Raw genomic sequence first — 18,238 nt, forward strand, 5'->3', positions numbered from 1 at the left:
ATGAGAAAGGTATGTCAATATACAAGTTATGTCAAGATACAATGCGTTGCGTGTGAGCTTGTAGTCAGATCGGCTATTTTCAAATGGCCGAAATGCATAAAGGGTTGAAGTGGTTAATGTACCGGTATGTTTTGTAATAATCTAAATCTAAAAGTAACTAGTAACTAAAGTTTTCAAATAATTGTAATGGAGTAAAAGTACAATATTTGCCTCTGAGATGTAGTGGAGTAGAGGTAAAAGTATTGAAAATTGAAAATACTCCAGTAAAGTAAAAAATAATAGTAAAAGTTACTTACACCCCTGCCATACCTTCACCTTGGAAATCAACTTTCCACCTGGCCATCCCTATTTTGGGCATGTTTTTGGGCGTTTTTGTAGGCTTAAAAAATAAATTGCAGATCTACAAGCTTAGAACATTGTGAGTGTTGTGAGCGATCTGCTACTTTCTACTTTTGTGCGTGCGTGCGTGCAGGGTATTTTGGAGCGTCTGAATGCAGGGGAGGTGGTTGTAGGAGATGGAGGCTATGTATGGGCGTTGGAGAAGAGAGGCTATGTGAAGGCAGGTCACTGGACACCTGAGGCTGCTGTAGAACACCCTGAAGCAGGTAGGTACCACACACACACACACACACACACACACACACACACACACACACACACACACACACACACACACACACACACACACACACACACACACACACACACACACACACACACACACACACACACACACACACACACACACACACATTTTAATTCTAATTCACACACATTAATATTAATTTACAGGGAAACAAATGTAACAGGGTTAGACAGTTCATGGGCACCTAAGGCTACATCATAGCACCTTCTCCTCCACACAGACAAACTGTATATTACAGCTGAAACAGAGCAATATTTAGCAAGTTGTTTGGCTTTGCTCTTTGTCATGCCAGCGATTTTCAGGCCACTCGTGATCAGTTTATATACAAGGCCCAGGCTTCCAAATATGAGTCTGCAGTCTGCAGTAACGGTTGATACTTTGAATGTTTATCTTGGAAAGCCTGGTCCATGCACACACACACACACACACACACACACACACACACACACACACACACACACACACACACACACACACACACACACACACACACACACACACACACACACACACACACACACACATTTAAACACTTAAGCCCTATTTCAAAAATTGAATGAAATAGCTGGTACATTTAACACCTTTATCCAAAGCACTTTCAATTTACATTACATTGACCCATTCACATACTGATGGCGGAGGAAGCCATGCAATGAGTGTGTCAGTGTCTTTCTCAAGGACACTTCGACACTAGCCCAGGGGGAGCTACAGTATAGCTGGTATCAAACCGGGAACCTTCCGATTCCCAAGTCGCCGCTCTACCTCCTGAGCCTACTGCCCTAGCACAGTTAATCTGTCAAACCATTTTCTATGTGTGTCTGTTAAAGAGCAACCCAGCACTCCAACAACTTGTAGACCTACAGTGTATATATATTTAATGATGATGATGTCCTGGATAATATCACTGGCCAGATCAAGTCTGTGGAAAGTTGTTTGTTTTCACAGTTTAATTATTATATTTGTTTATTGCTGTCCTACACCCTTTATCTATCTGTACCAAATCTGTACTGTAAACCAGGCTGTCCTAAACACCCTAAATCTGTACCAGATCCTTAGCCTAATTTATGCTCCGTTGCACGTGAAAATAGCAGACCTATAAGCTCATAACTCGTCACAGCCATGATGCCTTGTGAGCTTGTAGATCGGCTATTTTTGGCACACGATGCCGTTCATGCAAAGAAGTATGAATCAGACTTTACTGTAAACCAGGCTATCCTACATCCTACACGTTTTTTTACAAATTGCTTTTCTTTGGTCAACTCCCCTGAACACCGTCAGTTCGTCAACTGCACAGGGAGTTCCTCAGGGCTGGGGCTGACGTGCTTCAGACCTTCACCTTCTACTGCAGCGATGACAAACTGGACATCAGTGGCAACGTCACCAACATCACTGTTAGTAAAATTATAATCATCATCATTATATAGTAAATATAACAGACACTGTAACAGTCCCTAATATCCAGTGGCATCCTCCTGAACAGCCCACCTCTCTTCCTTTCTGACACAGGGAACCCAAATCAACGAGGCTGCCTGTGACATAGCGAGGGAGGTGGCCAATGAGGGTGGAGTGCTGGTGGCTGGGGGGGTGTCCCAGACGCCCTGCTACCACGACACCCACAGTGAGACGGAGGTGAAGGCCATCTTTAAGAAACAGATGAAGGATTTTCTCAAGAAGGACATCGACTTCTTAATGGTGGAGGTGAATAATGGACTGTAGACATTTGAATACTCTGATGGGTGATACTTACCTCAGCAGGTTCTCTTCGTTTCGCAGAGAAAGAAACAGAACAGCTGAGAAATAAATAGTGTGTAGCCGAGACAGACATTAAGGCAGCTGAGAAGGAGACAGTTAAGGACAGAGATAGTAGGACAGCTGAGAGGGAGACGGTGTAGGAGAGACAGACAGTAGGAAAGCCAAGAGGGAGACATTGTAGTAGAGACCGACAGTAGGAAAACTGAGAGGGAGACCGTGTAGGAGAGACTGACAGTAGGAAAGTCGAGAGGGAGACATTGTAGGAGAGATCAACAGTAGGATAGCTGAGAGGGAGACGGTGTAGGAGAGACAGACAATAGGAAAGCCGAGAGGGAGACATTGTAGGAAAGATCAACAGTAGGATAGCTGCGAGGGAGACAGAGGAGGCAAACAGGCCGTTTTTTTTATTGATTGGATACTTTATTAACAGTTTGCAAACAGTACAGTGGTACGGTTTTACAATGATTCTTAAAAGGACAACACAAAAAGCCCTAGGGGCTTGTTTCAATTGTGGTCGTGGGTATTCAATTCATGAAGACATTTAAAGACATACAATAACATATACGATATAAACAAGATGTCATTAACACTAGAAGCAATGAACGTACTGAAAACAGTTGGGGGGGGTCATTTCTGGGGTTAAGCTTAGAAGACTTTTCTAGGGCCAGTTACAAATTGCAGGTGCTCTTTTATGGCGGTTTTGAAGGAGGCTAAGGAGTTACACTTTTAGATTTTGTTTGTTGGAAGGGTATTCCACATTGTGCTGAAACGGTAAGGGCATGTGTGTGTTTTCCAGAAGAGTTGTTATAACACAGGTTTCTCCTGCAGTTCTTTTATCATGTAGAAGAGGCCGTGTGGGCAGTGGAGGTTCTGAAAACCAGTGGCAAACCAGTAGGAGCCACGCTTTGCATACCTGTTCAGGGAGACCTTCATGGAGTCCCACCTGGAGAGTGTGCCGTCAGGCTGGTGAAGGCCGGTATGTGGCACATAGGCCTACACATGTTATCCAAACTAAAAGATAAGTTCAGATTCTGATTGACGATTCCTCATGGGATTGGATCAAACTGGCTCTGCACAGAACACTCATTCATAAAAATGAACAATTCAGACATTCAACAAAAGCATACTATAGACTCTTTCTTCACACTCTTTCTTGTTTTTTGTGCGTGTGCGTGTGTGTGTGTGTGTGTAGGAGCTGACATAGTTGGAGTAAACTGCCACCTGGACCCTGCATCAAGCCTCCATACTGTGAAGCTGATGAAGGAGGGGTTGGAGAAGGCCGGTCTCAAAGCCCATCTTATGCTCCAGCCTATGGGATTCGTCTCACCCGATTGCAAGCATTCTGAATACGGCTCAATGCCTGAGTTTCCCTTTGGTCAGTAACACTGTCGCTTGTTTAAGTGTTGAATAGCTCTATATTCCAAATTACAATCATTGCTATACAAGTTTGTTCAGTAGGGGTCTCCAGGGGCGGAAATCTGTCTTGAGGCTGGGGGGGGGTCAAACATTTTGAGTTTATTTTTCATTTTTTTCTCTAATCTAGCTAATTTGACACTGTGTTATGTACATTTTTCATTATTAATTACTACTTACTTACGATGCATAAGTCAGTTTAGGTTCTATTAAATAAGTATTTTGAATCATTTTAACATGTATTTTTATTATTCTAAAATGGACTTTGGGGGGTCCAATCTGAAGCTAGGGGGAGACAAATCCCCCCGTCCCCCCCCGGATCTCCACGCCTGGGGGTCTCCCCACATCTCCAGCTCTTTAGTCTGGATGCCAATTTCATCCAATCAGGAGAGAGAACCAAGTGAAATTGGAAGGGATGAAACAAGAGCTGAAGTGATCTTTGTAGGGTTGTCTCTCCTGATTGGATAAATTCGGTAACATGATATTAAGTTACTGAACAAAATACTCTATAGCAATTACTACTATCAGAATATAGAGCTTTATCTTTTTAACTCACCTCTTTTCTTTTACAAACACATACAGCATATCACTTACACCCCCTTTAAATAAGACCTGTCAATGCTAACGTATTAATGAATGCTTTCAAATTTAAAACAATTTCTGACCACTTCCTTGGACCAAAACCTTTATGCGCGATCCGTGATAGCGAGTATAACTGAAATATGAAAAACAATGAATTAACTGTTTGTTCTTGTTCTTTACAGCGATGGAGCCCAGGGTGCTGACCCGCTGGGACATTCATAAGTATGCCAGGGAGGCTTATGATGCTGGCATCCGCTACATCGGTGGCTGCTGTGGATTTGAGCCTTATCACACCAGGGCCATAGCAGAGGAGCTCGCCTCAGAGAGAGGCTTCCTCCCACCGGCCTCAGAGAAGCATGGACCTTGGGGTGCTGGCCTGGAGATGCACACCAAGCCGTGGGTCAGAGCCAGGTGAGAAATTATGCTATTGCACTGCTACATCTGCATGTGCCACTTTCAACCTGGCATCCTTATTTCTAATGTTAATTTATTTTATTGTCAAAAATACCGATCTACAACCTCACATTCAGAGCTATTTTTGATGTGCACCACTATTGTTCGATGAAGTATAAAATAGTCCCTTCTGTCTGTGTAGTTTGTCATTAGACTTTTAACAGTTTCTGTGGACTGGATTCATTCGTTGACACAGTTCGTACAGCGGAACGACACATAGCATTTCCAGTGGTGGAAAGTAAACTAATGCATTTACTCAAGTACTGTACTTAAATACAAGTTTGAGGTACTTTTACTTTATTAAAGTATTTTAAAGTCTTTTCAATGCTTTTACTTCACTACATCTCAGAGGCAAATATTGTACTTTTACTGCGCTCCAATTATTAGAAAACTTTAGTTACTAGTTACTTTGTAGATTTTGATTATTACAAAACTTACATTAATCACTTCTGCTATTTTCAAATAACTTTTTTAACATTTCGAAAACTTGTGAAATGGGACATTCTGCATAATGAGTACTTTTACTTTCGGTAGTGTAATTATATTTTGAGGCCAATACTTTTACTCAAGTAAAATTTTAAAACATCACTTTTACTTGTAACAAGCACAAGTCTTTACTACAGGGTACAGTCTTTTTTCACCAATCTGTTTCTCTATCCATGTAAATGGTCCACGTAAGACACACTGTATGAAAAAAACACAGGGAAAGTGGTCTGACTGACTAATTATTTTCAAGATCTTTTTATTAGTTTTTAGTACAAGGCCCAGGGGCAAGCATACTGTACATACATTTTTTATATCGTATCACAGAGAGACAAACAAAATGTACATATACTACATTCCCCTATCCCACCCTCCCCCCACCCTCAATCCCCAGGACTTGTAGGCACAATTGTAAGAGAACATTTGAAATAAAAGGAAAAACAAAGAGGCACAAAAATTAATCAGAGCAGATAGAATAGGAAAAAAGCAGATATAAAAAAATAAAAAATAAACATTTTAGGTTTGCTGTGTGCTGCAGTCGCAACAGGCATACGCCACACTATGCAGCCTGAGTGTTGTGGTAAAAAGTCATGAACGGACCCCAGGTCTTATAGAATTTTTTCTCGGAGCCGGCTATTAAGAATCGCAACATCTCCAATTTAAGGCAAGACATTATATCACGAAGCCATTGAATGAGCACGGGCGGGGCAGCATCCTTCCATCGGAGCAGAACAGCGCGTCTGGCGAGCAACAGGGCGAAGTCCACCATACGGCACTCTGTACGTGTTAATGGGAGATCCTCCCCTCCAACAGTACCAAACAGCGCAACTAGGGGGTCTGGGTCTAGAGTTCGGTGTAAAATAGTAGATAGGGTATTGAAGACACCCTCCCAAAATGGTTGTAATTGCGCACACATCCAGTATTGGTGGATGAGGGTTGCGTCAGTATTGTTGCACTTGTCACAGGTGGGGGTATGTCAGGGTATATAGGCTACTTGCAAGTTTGGCTTTAGACATGTGAGCTCTGTGAACTATTTTAAACTGAATTAAACAATGCCTTGCACAGAGTGAGGACTTATGTATGGAGGAGAAAATATAGTCCCAATTTTCAGCGGACAACGTGATCCCCAAATCATGTTCCCAGTCAGCTATTATCTTGACCATGGGCGCAGGCCTCAAATTGGAGATTATGTCATATAGTGTTGACATAGCGCCTTTGGCCATCGGGTCAAAAAGGAGGAATTGATCGATAGGATTAATATTGGGCTTTTCGGGGAAGCCAGGTAACACAGAGCGCACGTAATGTCTGGCCTGCAAATATCTGTAGAAATGTGACCTTGGTAGGTCGTACTTTCTTGAGAGTTGGTCAAAGGAGGCAAAATGCCCATCTACAAATAAATCTTTAAACCATTTAATACCCTTCCCCTGCCAGTTGTTAAATGTCAAGTCTTGCAGTGATGGGACAAAGAGATGGTTAGAGGCAACAGGACTCACCAGGGAGAGGTCTCTATAATTATAGGTTCTTCAGAACTGGGCCCACACTCTCAACGTATGACGCACAACCGGGTTGACTATAGAGTCAGGCATTTGACGGTCAGGCGGTGCACCGAGGAGAGCCGGAAGCGACAGATCTGACTAATTAATCATGGTAATCAATCTCCACTGGCAGCTGACAATAACCCCACACCGCACTGCCACGGTTGGGTTATCACAGCACCACTTGTATGAACCTCTTGGCAGTGAAATGTCTTTGATATTGGTTATTTATAACAACCAGTGGTGGAAAAAGTACTCAAAAGTATCAATACTGCAATGAAGAAGTACTCTGTTACAAGTAAAAGTCCAGAATAAAAAATGTACTTGAGTAAAGTATTGGTATCAAAATGTACTTAAAGTACCAAAAGTTAAAGTACAAAAATGTTTGAAAATAACAGATCTACAAGCGCACAACGCGTCACGGTGCAACGCATTGTGAGCTTGTAGATCGGCTATTTTCAAATAGCCTAGGTATAAAATAGGGCTGAAGTGGTTAATGTATGTTTTATAATGTAATGATTTATATCTGCAAAGTAACTAGTAACTAAAGTTTTCAAATAATTGTAGTGGAGTAAAAGTACAATATTTGCCCCTGAGATGTAGTGGAGTAAAAGTATTGGAAATTGGAAATACTCAAGTAAAGTACAAATACCTCAAAATTGTACTTAAGTACAGTACTTGAGTACATGTACTTAGTTACTTTACACCACTGGTTATTTATAACAACATTATGAAGAGAAGACTGCTCAAGTGCTCATCCATCTCCTGACGCTGGTGTGATTTGCAGATTATAACACCTGAAAATACCTCTGTTTCAGAGCTCGCCGTGAATACTGGGAAAACCTTCTACCAGCTTCTGGACGCCCCTTATGCCCTTCCATGGCCACACCACAAGACCTGTGAACACCATGATGGGTCAGCACAGAAGTAACTGAAAACCAAAGAGGCACAACATTCTCCTGTATATATATACTGTAGAGTGGGACTCTCAAAGTGCGGCTCAAAAAAAGGAAAAGACAAAAAAAAAACTCCATCCAATGCTCCATCCAATGCAGGCTCCCCAGATTGCCTGGGGGTCCTGCTCTATGATGATGTTTGTGTAATACCTGGTACATGAAGTGCAATATAATTAACAGTAACAGTCCCTCCTGCAGAAGTGTTAAAGTCTGATTGTACTTTGTCGTACGACGACGCATTGTGAGCTTAATGTAGATTGGCTATTTTCAGCATGTTGTATGATGGAGTATAAAGTAAGCATGATTCTCTGAAGTTTAATTCTCCATTAGCTTTCCCTGATTTACACTTAAGACCTATATATGTCGTCATACAAGGCATAGTGTAAATAGCCTACAAGCTCACAATGCTTTGCATCACAATGCGTTGCGAGCTTGTAGATCTGCTTTTTTTTAAAACTATTTTTCTTTTGGTATTTTTGAACATGTTTGAACATTTTCCCATATGACATGTCCAAACTTGCACATGGACTACTGGGATGTAAACTACAGAACCATGACACATGCCTGTTAAGGATAACTGTTGTGAGACTTCACTCACGCATTAAACTGCATTTTGATTGATTGATTGATTGATTGAATGAATGAATACTTTATTAGCAGTTAGAAACTGTATAGTGCTCTCTATATTCACACTGTAAGAATACATTACAAATGTGAATAAAGAACAACGTTATGTGATGACACTGAACAACGGGTACAATTGTCTCTATAGATAAGGTCTGAGTGTCCTGGTAGAAAGGATTAACAAATTCGAGAGACAATATGAGCAGAATATTACAATTTTGCACATATCATGTAGGGCTTTCTGTAAGAGCATTTTGGATCCACAGATTCATTCTTTTCACTAGAGGGGGCTATTGTTCAGTATGCATTTGTGACTATGGTATGTATTTATATGACCCTGCCCAGCATGCATCTTTATTTATTTATCTAGCATTGTATGCATACTACATACTCTACTAACCGCCGGCAGATTTCAATATAATTGTAGGCTATTCTCAAAAAAAAATTACTCGGCTGTGTTGTATTTATGTGTGTGTTTTATTATTTTTATTACCCAGAGAGCGACCAACCAAGTTAATTTCCCTTTGTGCATGTGATTTAGCCTTTATTACAAAGAGGCCATGTTGCATAACCATCATGCATGAGGAATCCCATTGGCTGCCTAAGAAAGCACTCTTCTTGCAAATCTACTGTAAGTATAAATTCCTCCTACCTAACCTGTTTTTGCAAGCAGACGTCATAAACCTGACACGGACAGGAGAACATGAAGAAGGTATGTCAAAGAAACAAACATTATGATGCATTAATGTATTCAGTGAAATCTGTGTGAAAGATTATTTTCCTCATGCAAAGACCCAAACCTGTTTTAAAACGGTAAGATGTAAAACATATTTGCAGTAAAATGACTTGATAATTTTAGATTTATTTCTTTTGTATCAAGCATGCATTACTAAGAAAGTGAAAATATCATTGTGAATGCTCTCACATAAACACACAAGTGTTCTTTTCAGTGGAAGGCTCTCTGAAGCAGTTTATACTCTATAAACTCTGTACTATTTTGCATGCAGATCAGTTACGAAAATTGTCGATTATATGCTATTTTCACTATTCTTGGTAATATGAAGTATATGGCTCTTAATTTGTTAAAAAGCGTGTGTGTGTGTGTGTGTGTGTGTTGTTTTTGTGTTTTGCTTTTGGAGCCAGGAAGACTGATTAAAAGTCAGTGCACAGCTAAAAACACAAGCCAAGCCAAAACAAACCTTGGTGTAGTCATGGACTCAGCCGGCCCTGAATGTTTACAGCCACATTGACACAATTACAAAGTCAGCCATACTACCACCTTAAGAATATATCATGGATTAAAGGACGTACTGTATGTGTCAACAGGATTTAGAAAAAACATGCATTCCATGCATTCATCTTGCATTCCATGCATTCATCTTCAGCAGGCTTCTTTACTGTTTCTTTACAGGTCTCTCTAAAAAAAATAGACCAGACAACTGCAGTTGATTCAGAATGTTGCTGCTCTAATACCAAGAAACTGTAGCATATCACCCCAGTTCTTAGATCTCTTTACACTGGCTCCTTGTATGTCAAAGAATTGATTTCAAAGTACTACTATTGGTTTATAAAGCATTGAATGGTTCAGGATTTAAATCAATTTCTGATATTTTGTGATACCAACCAGACTAAGGTAATCTGGGACAGGTCTGCTGTATGTCCCAGCAGACCCAGTTTTTAAACTCCAAATATCTGGAACAAACTCCCAGAAAACTGCAGGTCTGCTGCAACTCTGTTAAAACCACAGCTAGAAACCTTTCTGTTTGACATTTTTTTCTATTATTTTCTTTAAAAAAAAATAAAAGCAGTCCCCAAACTTCTTGGGAAATGCACCCCCTTCTTACCTTCTACATCCCAACCTAGTTGACGCACCTCCAATGCCCAACACCTTAAAAAAGGCAATATAGTCAATGTACAGCTGCACCACCTTTAATCAAGTAAGAACATGTCAGAATATGAAATAGGCCAATTAAGCTCTCACATTCTAAAAAGTGGGGAGAATAATAATATAAAGATGAACCTGTGAACATTACTGTGCTTGCATTAATGAGCCCACTATACATACTGTAGGCTATAAAGCTATCATTGTTTCTTAGATGTGTTTTTTGCAAATTTTCTTATTCTTTACTGTAGCACTTTGAGATTTTTTTCAAATGTAAACTGCAATATAAATAAAATGTATAATAATCATTATAAAATCATAGCAGCAGTTATTAAAGCAAATATAACACCAGGATTTAATTGCAGCTCCTTTTTCATGACTGATAATATTAGATACCCCACTACTGGACCGGATACTTTCTCTGATTTTAACCAGTTATGCATGTTGGCATTAATGACCTTCATTTCAGTTAGACACTTGAGCTCAGGATTAACCATTTACCATTTATTGGTGGTGTGACTCTGCTCTTGTGAGACTACAGATTATCTGCGCAAGCATGACACAGAATCTGAGATCACAAACTCCCCGAAGCAGAGCCTAAAATACAGTTATTACATGAACATAACATTGAACCTTTCAATGCATAGTTAAGATACCACATCACAGTACAATCCACAGATTCATCCATTAACATGGAAAACTAAATGCCACAGGGAGGAGGCCAGAGAGGTGGAGGGAGTTTGAACACTGACAGGCTGCAGAAGCAGAACATAGCTGACAATGCTGAGCATGTAGAATGTTGGTCTGCTTAAAAAGACCGCCTAAGTTGCACTGTGGGAATGAGGGCGTGTGTGAGTTAGCTTATAGCGAATGAGAATGAAGAAAGGAGAGTGAGGTTGAACGTGGAGAGACAGACTGACTTGTGGGTGTATGTATGAATTAACATGTTAGCGAATGAATGTAATTTATTTTTTAGTAATTATAACACCAGCACCACCATTACACTATTCATGTCATGCACCCGCACCCCAGGGTGTGCACTAGCCTGGTTCCAGACAAATCTGCCCTTGGCAGGTCTGGATTTCTTTCCCTCCGAAGTTGTGAGGGACCAATCAGGGCCCAGTATGCAAATATGGGGCGGGTTTATCTCCAGGGGCATTTTTTTAATTTGCCCCTCGGAAATGCAGGTTCCACACAGAGATTGTAGACTAATATCTACGGAGTAATATTAGTCTGGTCATGACAGGCTAGGTGTGCACGCACCACAGTTTTGGTATACCAATTTAAATTATTCTTCTGCACTGTAATTTTACTCTTATTTTTCATTCTTATTTTTTACTTCTTTGGTTTTTACTATATTCAAATGTCCTTTTATATTGTGTTTTTTGCTCTGCGTCCCTGAATAGGTGTTTCCTATTAAGACTTATTTTCCTTCTCTTCTTCCATTTACTGAATTCAAATGTCCTTTTATAATGTGCTTCTTGTTTTATGCGCATGGAATTGGACTGTCGTTGAAATTTGCTATGCAAATAAACTCGCCTTGCCTTCAGGGAATTTTAGAGCGTCTGAATGCAGGGGAGCTGGTTGTAGGAGATGGAGGCTATGTATGGGCGTTGGAGAAGAGAGGCTATGTGAAGGCCGGTCACTGGACACCTGAGGCTGCTGTAGAGCACCCTGAAGCAGGTAGGCCTACTACGCACACAGCTTTCCAAACATTGCTCGCATCATCTACATAACGTTGCCAGTTACAACGGGTGTGTGTGTGCCTTAAGATGTTAATACAAAGTCAGTTTAGGTTGAGAAAAACTGCCACCAACTTTTGTGTGCCGTGTCAGAAGCTGTCACCCCCCCCCACACACACACATTCACTCAGTGTGAGTCAGTGTCATCTTTTGAGTCTCTTCTGAAAACATACTTTTATACCAAGGCCTTCTCTTAGATTCTTGTATTTATTACAAGTTTTAAAAAAAATGCTTTTCTTTGGTCAACACACCTGAACACCAACAGTTCGTCAACTGCACAGGGAGTTCCTCAGGGCTGGGGCTGACGTGCTTCAGACCTTCACCTTCTACTGCAGCGATGACAAACTGGAGATCAGTGGCAACGTCACCAACATCACTGTTAGTACTATCATAATCATCATTAGTAAATCTCACAGACACTGTAATTCCGGTGGCATCCTCCTGAACAGCCCACCTCTCTTCCTTTCTGACACAGGGAACACAAATCAACGAGGCTGCCTGTGACATAGCGAGGGAGGTGGCCAATGAGGGTGGAGCGCTGGTGGCTGGAGGGGTGTCCCAGACGCCCTGCTACAACAGCACCCACAGTGAGACGGAGGTGAAGACAATCTTTAAGAAGCAGATGGACGCATTTGTCAAGAAGGACATCGACTTCTTAATGGTGGAGGTGAATAATAACATTGTAATATTCTGAATGGATGATTCTTAGCTCAGCAGGTTCTCTTCTGTGTCTCTCCTACACAGTCTCCCCCCCAGCTGTCCCACTGTCTCTCTTCTACACAGTCTGCCTGGTGAGACAGACAGTAGGACAGCTCAGAGGGAGAAAGTGTAGGAGAGACATGCAGTAGGAAAGCTGAGAGAGACAGTGTAGGAGAGAAAGATAGTAGGAATGCTGAGAGGGAGACAGTGTAGGAGAGACAGACAGTAGGACAGCGTATGCGAGACAGTGGAGTTATTGAGGCAAACGTGTGTTTTACAGAAGAGTCTTTATAACTGAACACAGGTTTCTCCTGCAGTTCTTTTCTCATGTAGAAGAGGCCGTGTGGGCAGTGGAGGTTCTGAAAACCAGTGGCAAACCAATAGGAGCCACGCTTTGCATAGCCCCTCAGGGAGACCTTGATGGAGTCCCACCTGGAGAGTGTGCCGTCAGGCTGGTGAAGGCTGGTATGTGACCCGTGTTAGATAAGCTCAGTTCCAACATTCCTCAAGGGATTGGATCAAACTGTCTCTGTACAGAAGAACATATTATGTACACTACAGTACATAATATGCAAAATACAGACAATTCAACAAAAACATACTATAGAATAAGAACAATACATTTGCAAAGCAGAAATAATATTTATGTGCCAAGATGTTTTTTTTTTTTAAACATAATGATGCCAAAGTTTCACAGGCCCATGCATGCGTTTGGAACTATTGAGAGATTAAACAAAACAAAACAAAAAAATCACACACATTATTCAACAGCGGTATGAATCAATGTGTGTAGGTGGAGGATATTATGTCCTAATGAATAAAAAACCACTGGGTCACCAAAATCAGTAGGGGTCATCCAAAGGGGACCATGAAGGTGCACAGCAAATTCCATGGAAAACTAGCCAGTAGTTTTCAAGCTACTCTGTGTTGTTTGGAATTGAAGCGGTGGACGGACAGATGAACAGACAGACAAACTTGATGGACATCATAGAGCCCTGCTGCTAGGGTGGCTAAAATCATTTATTTTGTTCTCTTGCTGTTCAATTCTAGGTAGTTTTGACATGCAAGTGACATGCTTCATTATTTCCAGTTAAGACCATGCAGTTACAGTTTTGTCATGACTTTAATATAAGACTGTTACAGTCGTATACAGAGGATTACAATCATCATCAGTACAGCAGAGGATTTAACCACTTGAACCCTAGTTGACCTAAAGGCCAATTTATGCTAGGGACAAGAGTCAAACGATGTGTCACACGACAAAAGTGATGTAAAAAAGAAATGTGTTGTGGAGGATATATTCCAAAATATCGTTGGACGCTAGGACCCTACAGCATTCCTATTTGAGTGGTACTTCCGTATATACAAATGCTGTTATGACAACGGAGCTAAAAGAAGTGTTTCCAAAAAGACTACAAATATGAATTTTGTATGACATTTGTTGACCCTATTCCTAATGGCTACACCAAATATCTTCGCCGAAAATAGCCGATCTTGTAGATGGGCTATTTTCAGGGAGCCTGACTCAAACGTAGATTCCTCTCTTACTTTTAACGCACGCACGCACGCACGCACGCACGCACGCACGCACGCACGCACGCACGCACACACGCACACACACACACACACACACACACACACACACACACACACACACACACACACACACACCACCGTTTCCATCATCGTTTCCATATCAAGTGCTCACACTCTCTTGTTCTTGTATTGTGTGCGTGTGCACTTACAGGAGCAGATATAGTTGGAATAAACTGTCACCTGGACCCTGCATCATGCCTCCTTACTGTGAAGCTGATGAAGGAGGGGTTGGAGAAGGCCGGTCTCAAAGCCCATCTTATGATCCAACCTCTGGGATTCCTCACACCTGAGTGCAACCATTCTGGATACCTCCGTCTGCCCGAGTTTCCCTTTGGTCAGTGTTAACACATGTATAGGTCATTGTACTGAACTACAGTATGTAGCCGTTATTTTGTTATTTACATACTGTAAATAACATGTTTGGATTCATCTAACTATCTGACATCGAATGCACACAGCTTTGGAAAATGGAGGCTTCAATACAACCGAAATATCAATTTGCCTGTCCGTAAACACATAAAAAGTAAACTTACATATGTGCATCTACGCACAACAAGCAGGACTGTGGGAATTGGGGAAAGGTGGGTAGAGCTTTATAAGAGGTTGAAAAGTCCTTGTAAAGTGGTAAACATCTGTGGAGAATGTCTGATAAGTGCAAACTGACTGGAGAACATGGACTAACTAATCAAATACCAGGTGTGGGGAATTTGGCAGAGGTGGTAAATTCACCAAATCAGGCCTAGGCTGGGGTTGCCACGGCGATCAATTGGCTTCTTAATAGGCCCCTGCCAGTCATCACAGAGCAAAACATATACATTTATAAAGCAAAATTAAACGGGGTGTAGTGATGTTTTTTTCTTATTTAAAAAAAAAAATGGCTTTGTATAAATATTCCAATCAATACTATAGAGTGTGTGTCCAGTTACAGGGCTCTCCCCTTCTCTCCAACTCTTTAGTAAACAGAATATACATTTTTGGGTCTGGATACCAATTTCATCCAATGAGGAAAACTCATACAGAATACAGGACAAACAAGTGAAATCGGTGATGAAACAAAAAAGTGAGCAGACAAATTTGGAATTGGAAGCTGACAAATGATCTTTGTGGAGTTCTCTCTCTGGAATGATGGGATAACGTTTTTATTTTGACCTAAACATTTATTTTCTGTTTATTGAAGAGGTGGAGAGATAGGGAAATCCCTGTTACTGAGCAAATACTCTATAGCTATGATTGCTATTGCTATAATAATAAAAGTTAATAATAGCATTAACCTTTTAACAAAGAAATCTAATTTAAATATTTTTAACAAACAAACACACACACCTTTAAATTAAGCCTGTCAATGTTAACATAACAATGAATGCTACCGTTATAATATGCAATCTGTGATAGCAGCATGTATTGTATAGTAATTGCAATTAACTAACTAACTGAAGCATGAATAACAACAGGTGTTCTTGTTCTTACAGCAATGGAGCCCAGGGGGTTGACCCGCTGGGACATTCAAAAGTATGCCAGGGAGGCTTATGATGCTGGCATCCGCTACATCGGTGGCTGCTGTGGATTTGAGCCTTATCACATCAGGGCCATAGCAGAGGAGCTGACCTCAGAGAGAGGCTTCCTCCCACCGGCCTCAGAGAAGCATGGCGTTTGGGGTGCTGCCCTGAAGACGCACACCAAGCCGTGGATCAGAGCCAAGTAAGAGATACTGCTACTTTCAACCTGGCATCCCTATGTTTGGAATGTAATTATTGGCGAAAATAGAGCTTGTACATCAGCGAAAATAGCTGATCTACAAGATCACAAACGATGCGTCCCGATGCCACGCATTGTGAACTTGTCGATAGGCTATTTTCACCGTGCAACACCATCGTACAAAGTATTAAGTATGACTTAAAGAGCCATCATACCAAGCACAATGACGATATCTGTCTATGTATAATATCATTTTATAAATCCTTCTAACTCAATTGGATGGCAAAGTCCAAAACTATAACAAATCGAAAACGGTTTAATTATAGTTATCGTTATACCGTAGTTATAGTGCTTGTCGTGACTGGACCTTAAGAGTTGACTTGCGTCAACTGCGTGGATTAATTAGTTTAAATAGTTCATACGGCGGAAGACACACTCAAGTACAGAGCAAATTTAATTCAAACATAAATTGGAGCTTAAGCCTGTTTTATCTCACATGCACATGCATTACTTTTTGTTTTTTTTATCCATGTGGCACATGTCCCAAGTAAGACTCACTGCATAATAAAGCTCAGAGGTCTGATCAGGTCTGATTGATTAATTAATCACAGATCTTAAATGCTCTCCACTGGCAGCTGACAACAACCCACGCCCCACTGCCACAGTTCGGTTATCACAGCACCACATGCAAAAACAATGTACAAGTATGAAACTCTTGGCAGTAAATAAAATCAGAAGCTGGTTTCTGATAACCATCAATTAACCATCTCCTGACGCTGGTGTGATAGGAAGATTAACACGTCACAATACCTCCTCTGTTTCAGAGCTCATCGTGAATACTGGGAAAACCTTCTGCCAGCCTCTGGACGCCCCAAATGCCCTTCCGTGACCACCCCAGAAGACCAGCAGTAAAGACCATGGGTCATCACAGAAATAACTGACACCAAGCACGCACAATATTCTCCTGTATAACATACTGTGCTGAGAGTGGGATTTCTCAAGTGTGCAGCCCATAAAAAATATTTTATGCGGCCTGCATTAAGTCTACATGAAAATAAATATTATCTTAGAAAGAAATATATTAGAAATTACTTATAGAGACATTCGTTTGTCAAGTTATTATTAATATCATTATTAATGTGATGCATTTTGTTCTTGTGTGGACCTCCATCCAATGCAAATTCCCCAAATTGCCTCAGCCCCCAAAACTTTAACAAGCCAAGCCTATAATGATGTTTGTGTATACTGGCTACATGAAACGCAATGCAATTAACAGTAACAGTCCCTCAATAGAACAGGCTGATTTATTCGTTGTAGTATAGTCTACAACACATGTGAGCTTGTAGATTGCCCTTCAGCATGCGACAATGTCGTGCGACAAAGTAGAAAATTAAGCATGATTCTCTGAAGTTTAATACTCTGTTTTCTTTCCCTGATTTATCATTGTCTCTCAGCCTCCTGTTTCCAAATCATTATATGTTTTCCAGTATTTCCAGTATTATACAAATGAATGTAGCCTACTGCACAAAGCCCACATACAGTAGGCCTACCATCTGGTTGCAATGTTATCCTAACAGGCATATTGTGGGTTTCTGTTTTTAATAAACACACTTTAGACATGCATCAGCACACACTGACCATTTTATCTGGAAGACTGAAGTTGTCACACATTAAAGACGTATATACTTTGTTATACAACAAACAGCAAAGAAGAAGAAAAAGTTCCCAACAAATTACACTACAACGCATTGTGAACTTGTAGAAATGCTATTTTTGCTAAATTTCAATTGAACATTTCTACTCAAATAGGTGTGGTCTGGTGTCCTGGACAACTTTGATGAAATATTTTAATAACTTGACAAAATGTAATACGGGAGTGTAGATACTACCCAAACTAAGGTTTTAACGAGATTTGAACTCGGATAGCAGGATCCAGAGTCCTGAGTGCTAACCATTACACCATAGAACCCTGTCTCTGCACAAGTGGGCGTGGTCTCGTCTCCTGGATCACTTTGATGAAATCTTTTCATAAGTTGACAAAGCGGTGACAAAAAAACATGAATTTAGCAATGCCCTATGCAAATAATAGAAAGCGTGCGCCGCACTCCCAGAATAGAATGGAGCAAAAGTTGCATGGGACCTTTTCATGCATTAGCAGCACAAAAAACAAGCAATCTACA

General features: G+C 40.8%; 2 protein-coding genes across 2 annotated transcripts; both read left to right on the plus strand.

Annotated features, from left to right (window-relative positions):
- LOC308088909 (betaine--homocysteine S-methyltransferase 1-like) lies at positions 1–7,767 on the plus strand (the record flags this gene model as incomplete). Its single annotated transcript, XM_080433492.1, has 8 exons — positions 1–9; positions 473–605; positions 1,925–2,037; positions 2,153–2,344; positions 3,227–3,374; positions 3,591–3,773; positions 4,576–4,804; positions 7,683–7,767. The coding sequence occupies 8 exons, from the start codon at positions 1–3 to the stop codon at positions 7,765–7,767; spliced, it is 1,092 nt and encodes a 363-aa protein (XP_080289618.1).
- Positions 7,768–9,141: 1,374 nt separating this feature from the next.
- LOC308088598 (betaine--homocysteine S-methyltransferase 1-like) lies at positions 9,142–17,277 on the plus strand. The gene is made up of 8 exons (XM_080433131.1): positions 9,142–9,156; positions 11,877–12,009; positions 12,334–12,446; positions 12,544–12,735; positions 13,085–13,232; positions 14,515–14,697; positions 15,833–16,061; positions 16,883–17,277. Exons 1-8 carry the CDS (start codon positions 9,148–9,150, stop codon positions 16,968–16,970), a joined length of 1,095 nt encoding a protein of 364 aa, XP_080289257.1. The 5' UTR covers positions 9,142–9,147; the 3' UTR covers positions 16,971–17,277.
- Positions 17,278–18,238: the final 961 nt, after the last annotated feature.

The sequence above is a fragment of the Gymnoscopelus braueri genome, assembly GCF_963280865.1.
Source record: "Gymnoscopelus braueri genome assembly, chromosome: 7".
In the NCBI taxonomy this organism is placed as follows: Eukaryota; Metazoa; Chordata; class Actinopteri; order Myctophiformes; family Myctophidae; genus Gymnoscopelus; species Gymnoscopelus braueri.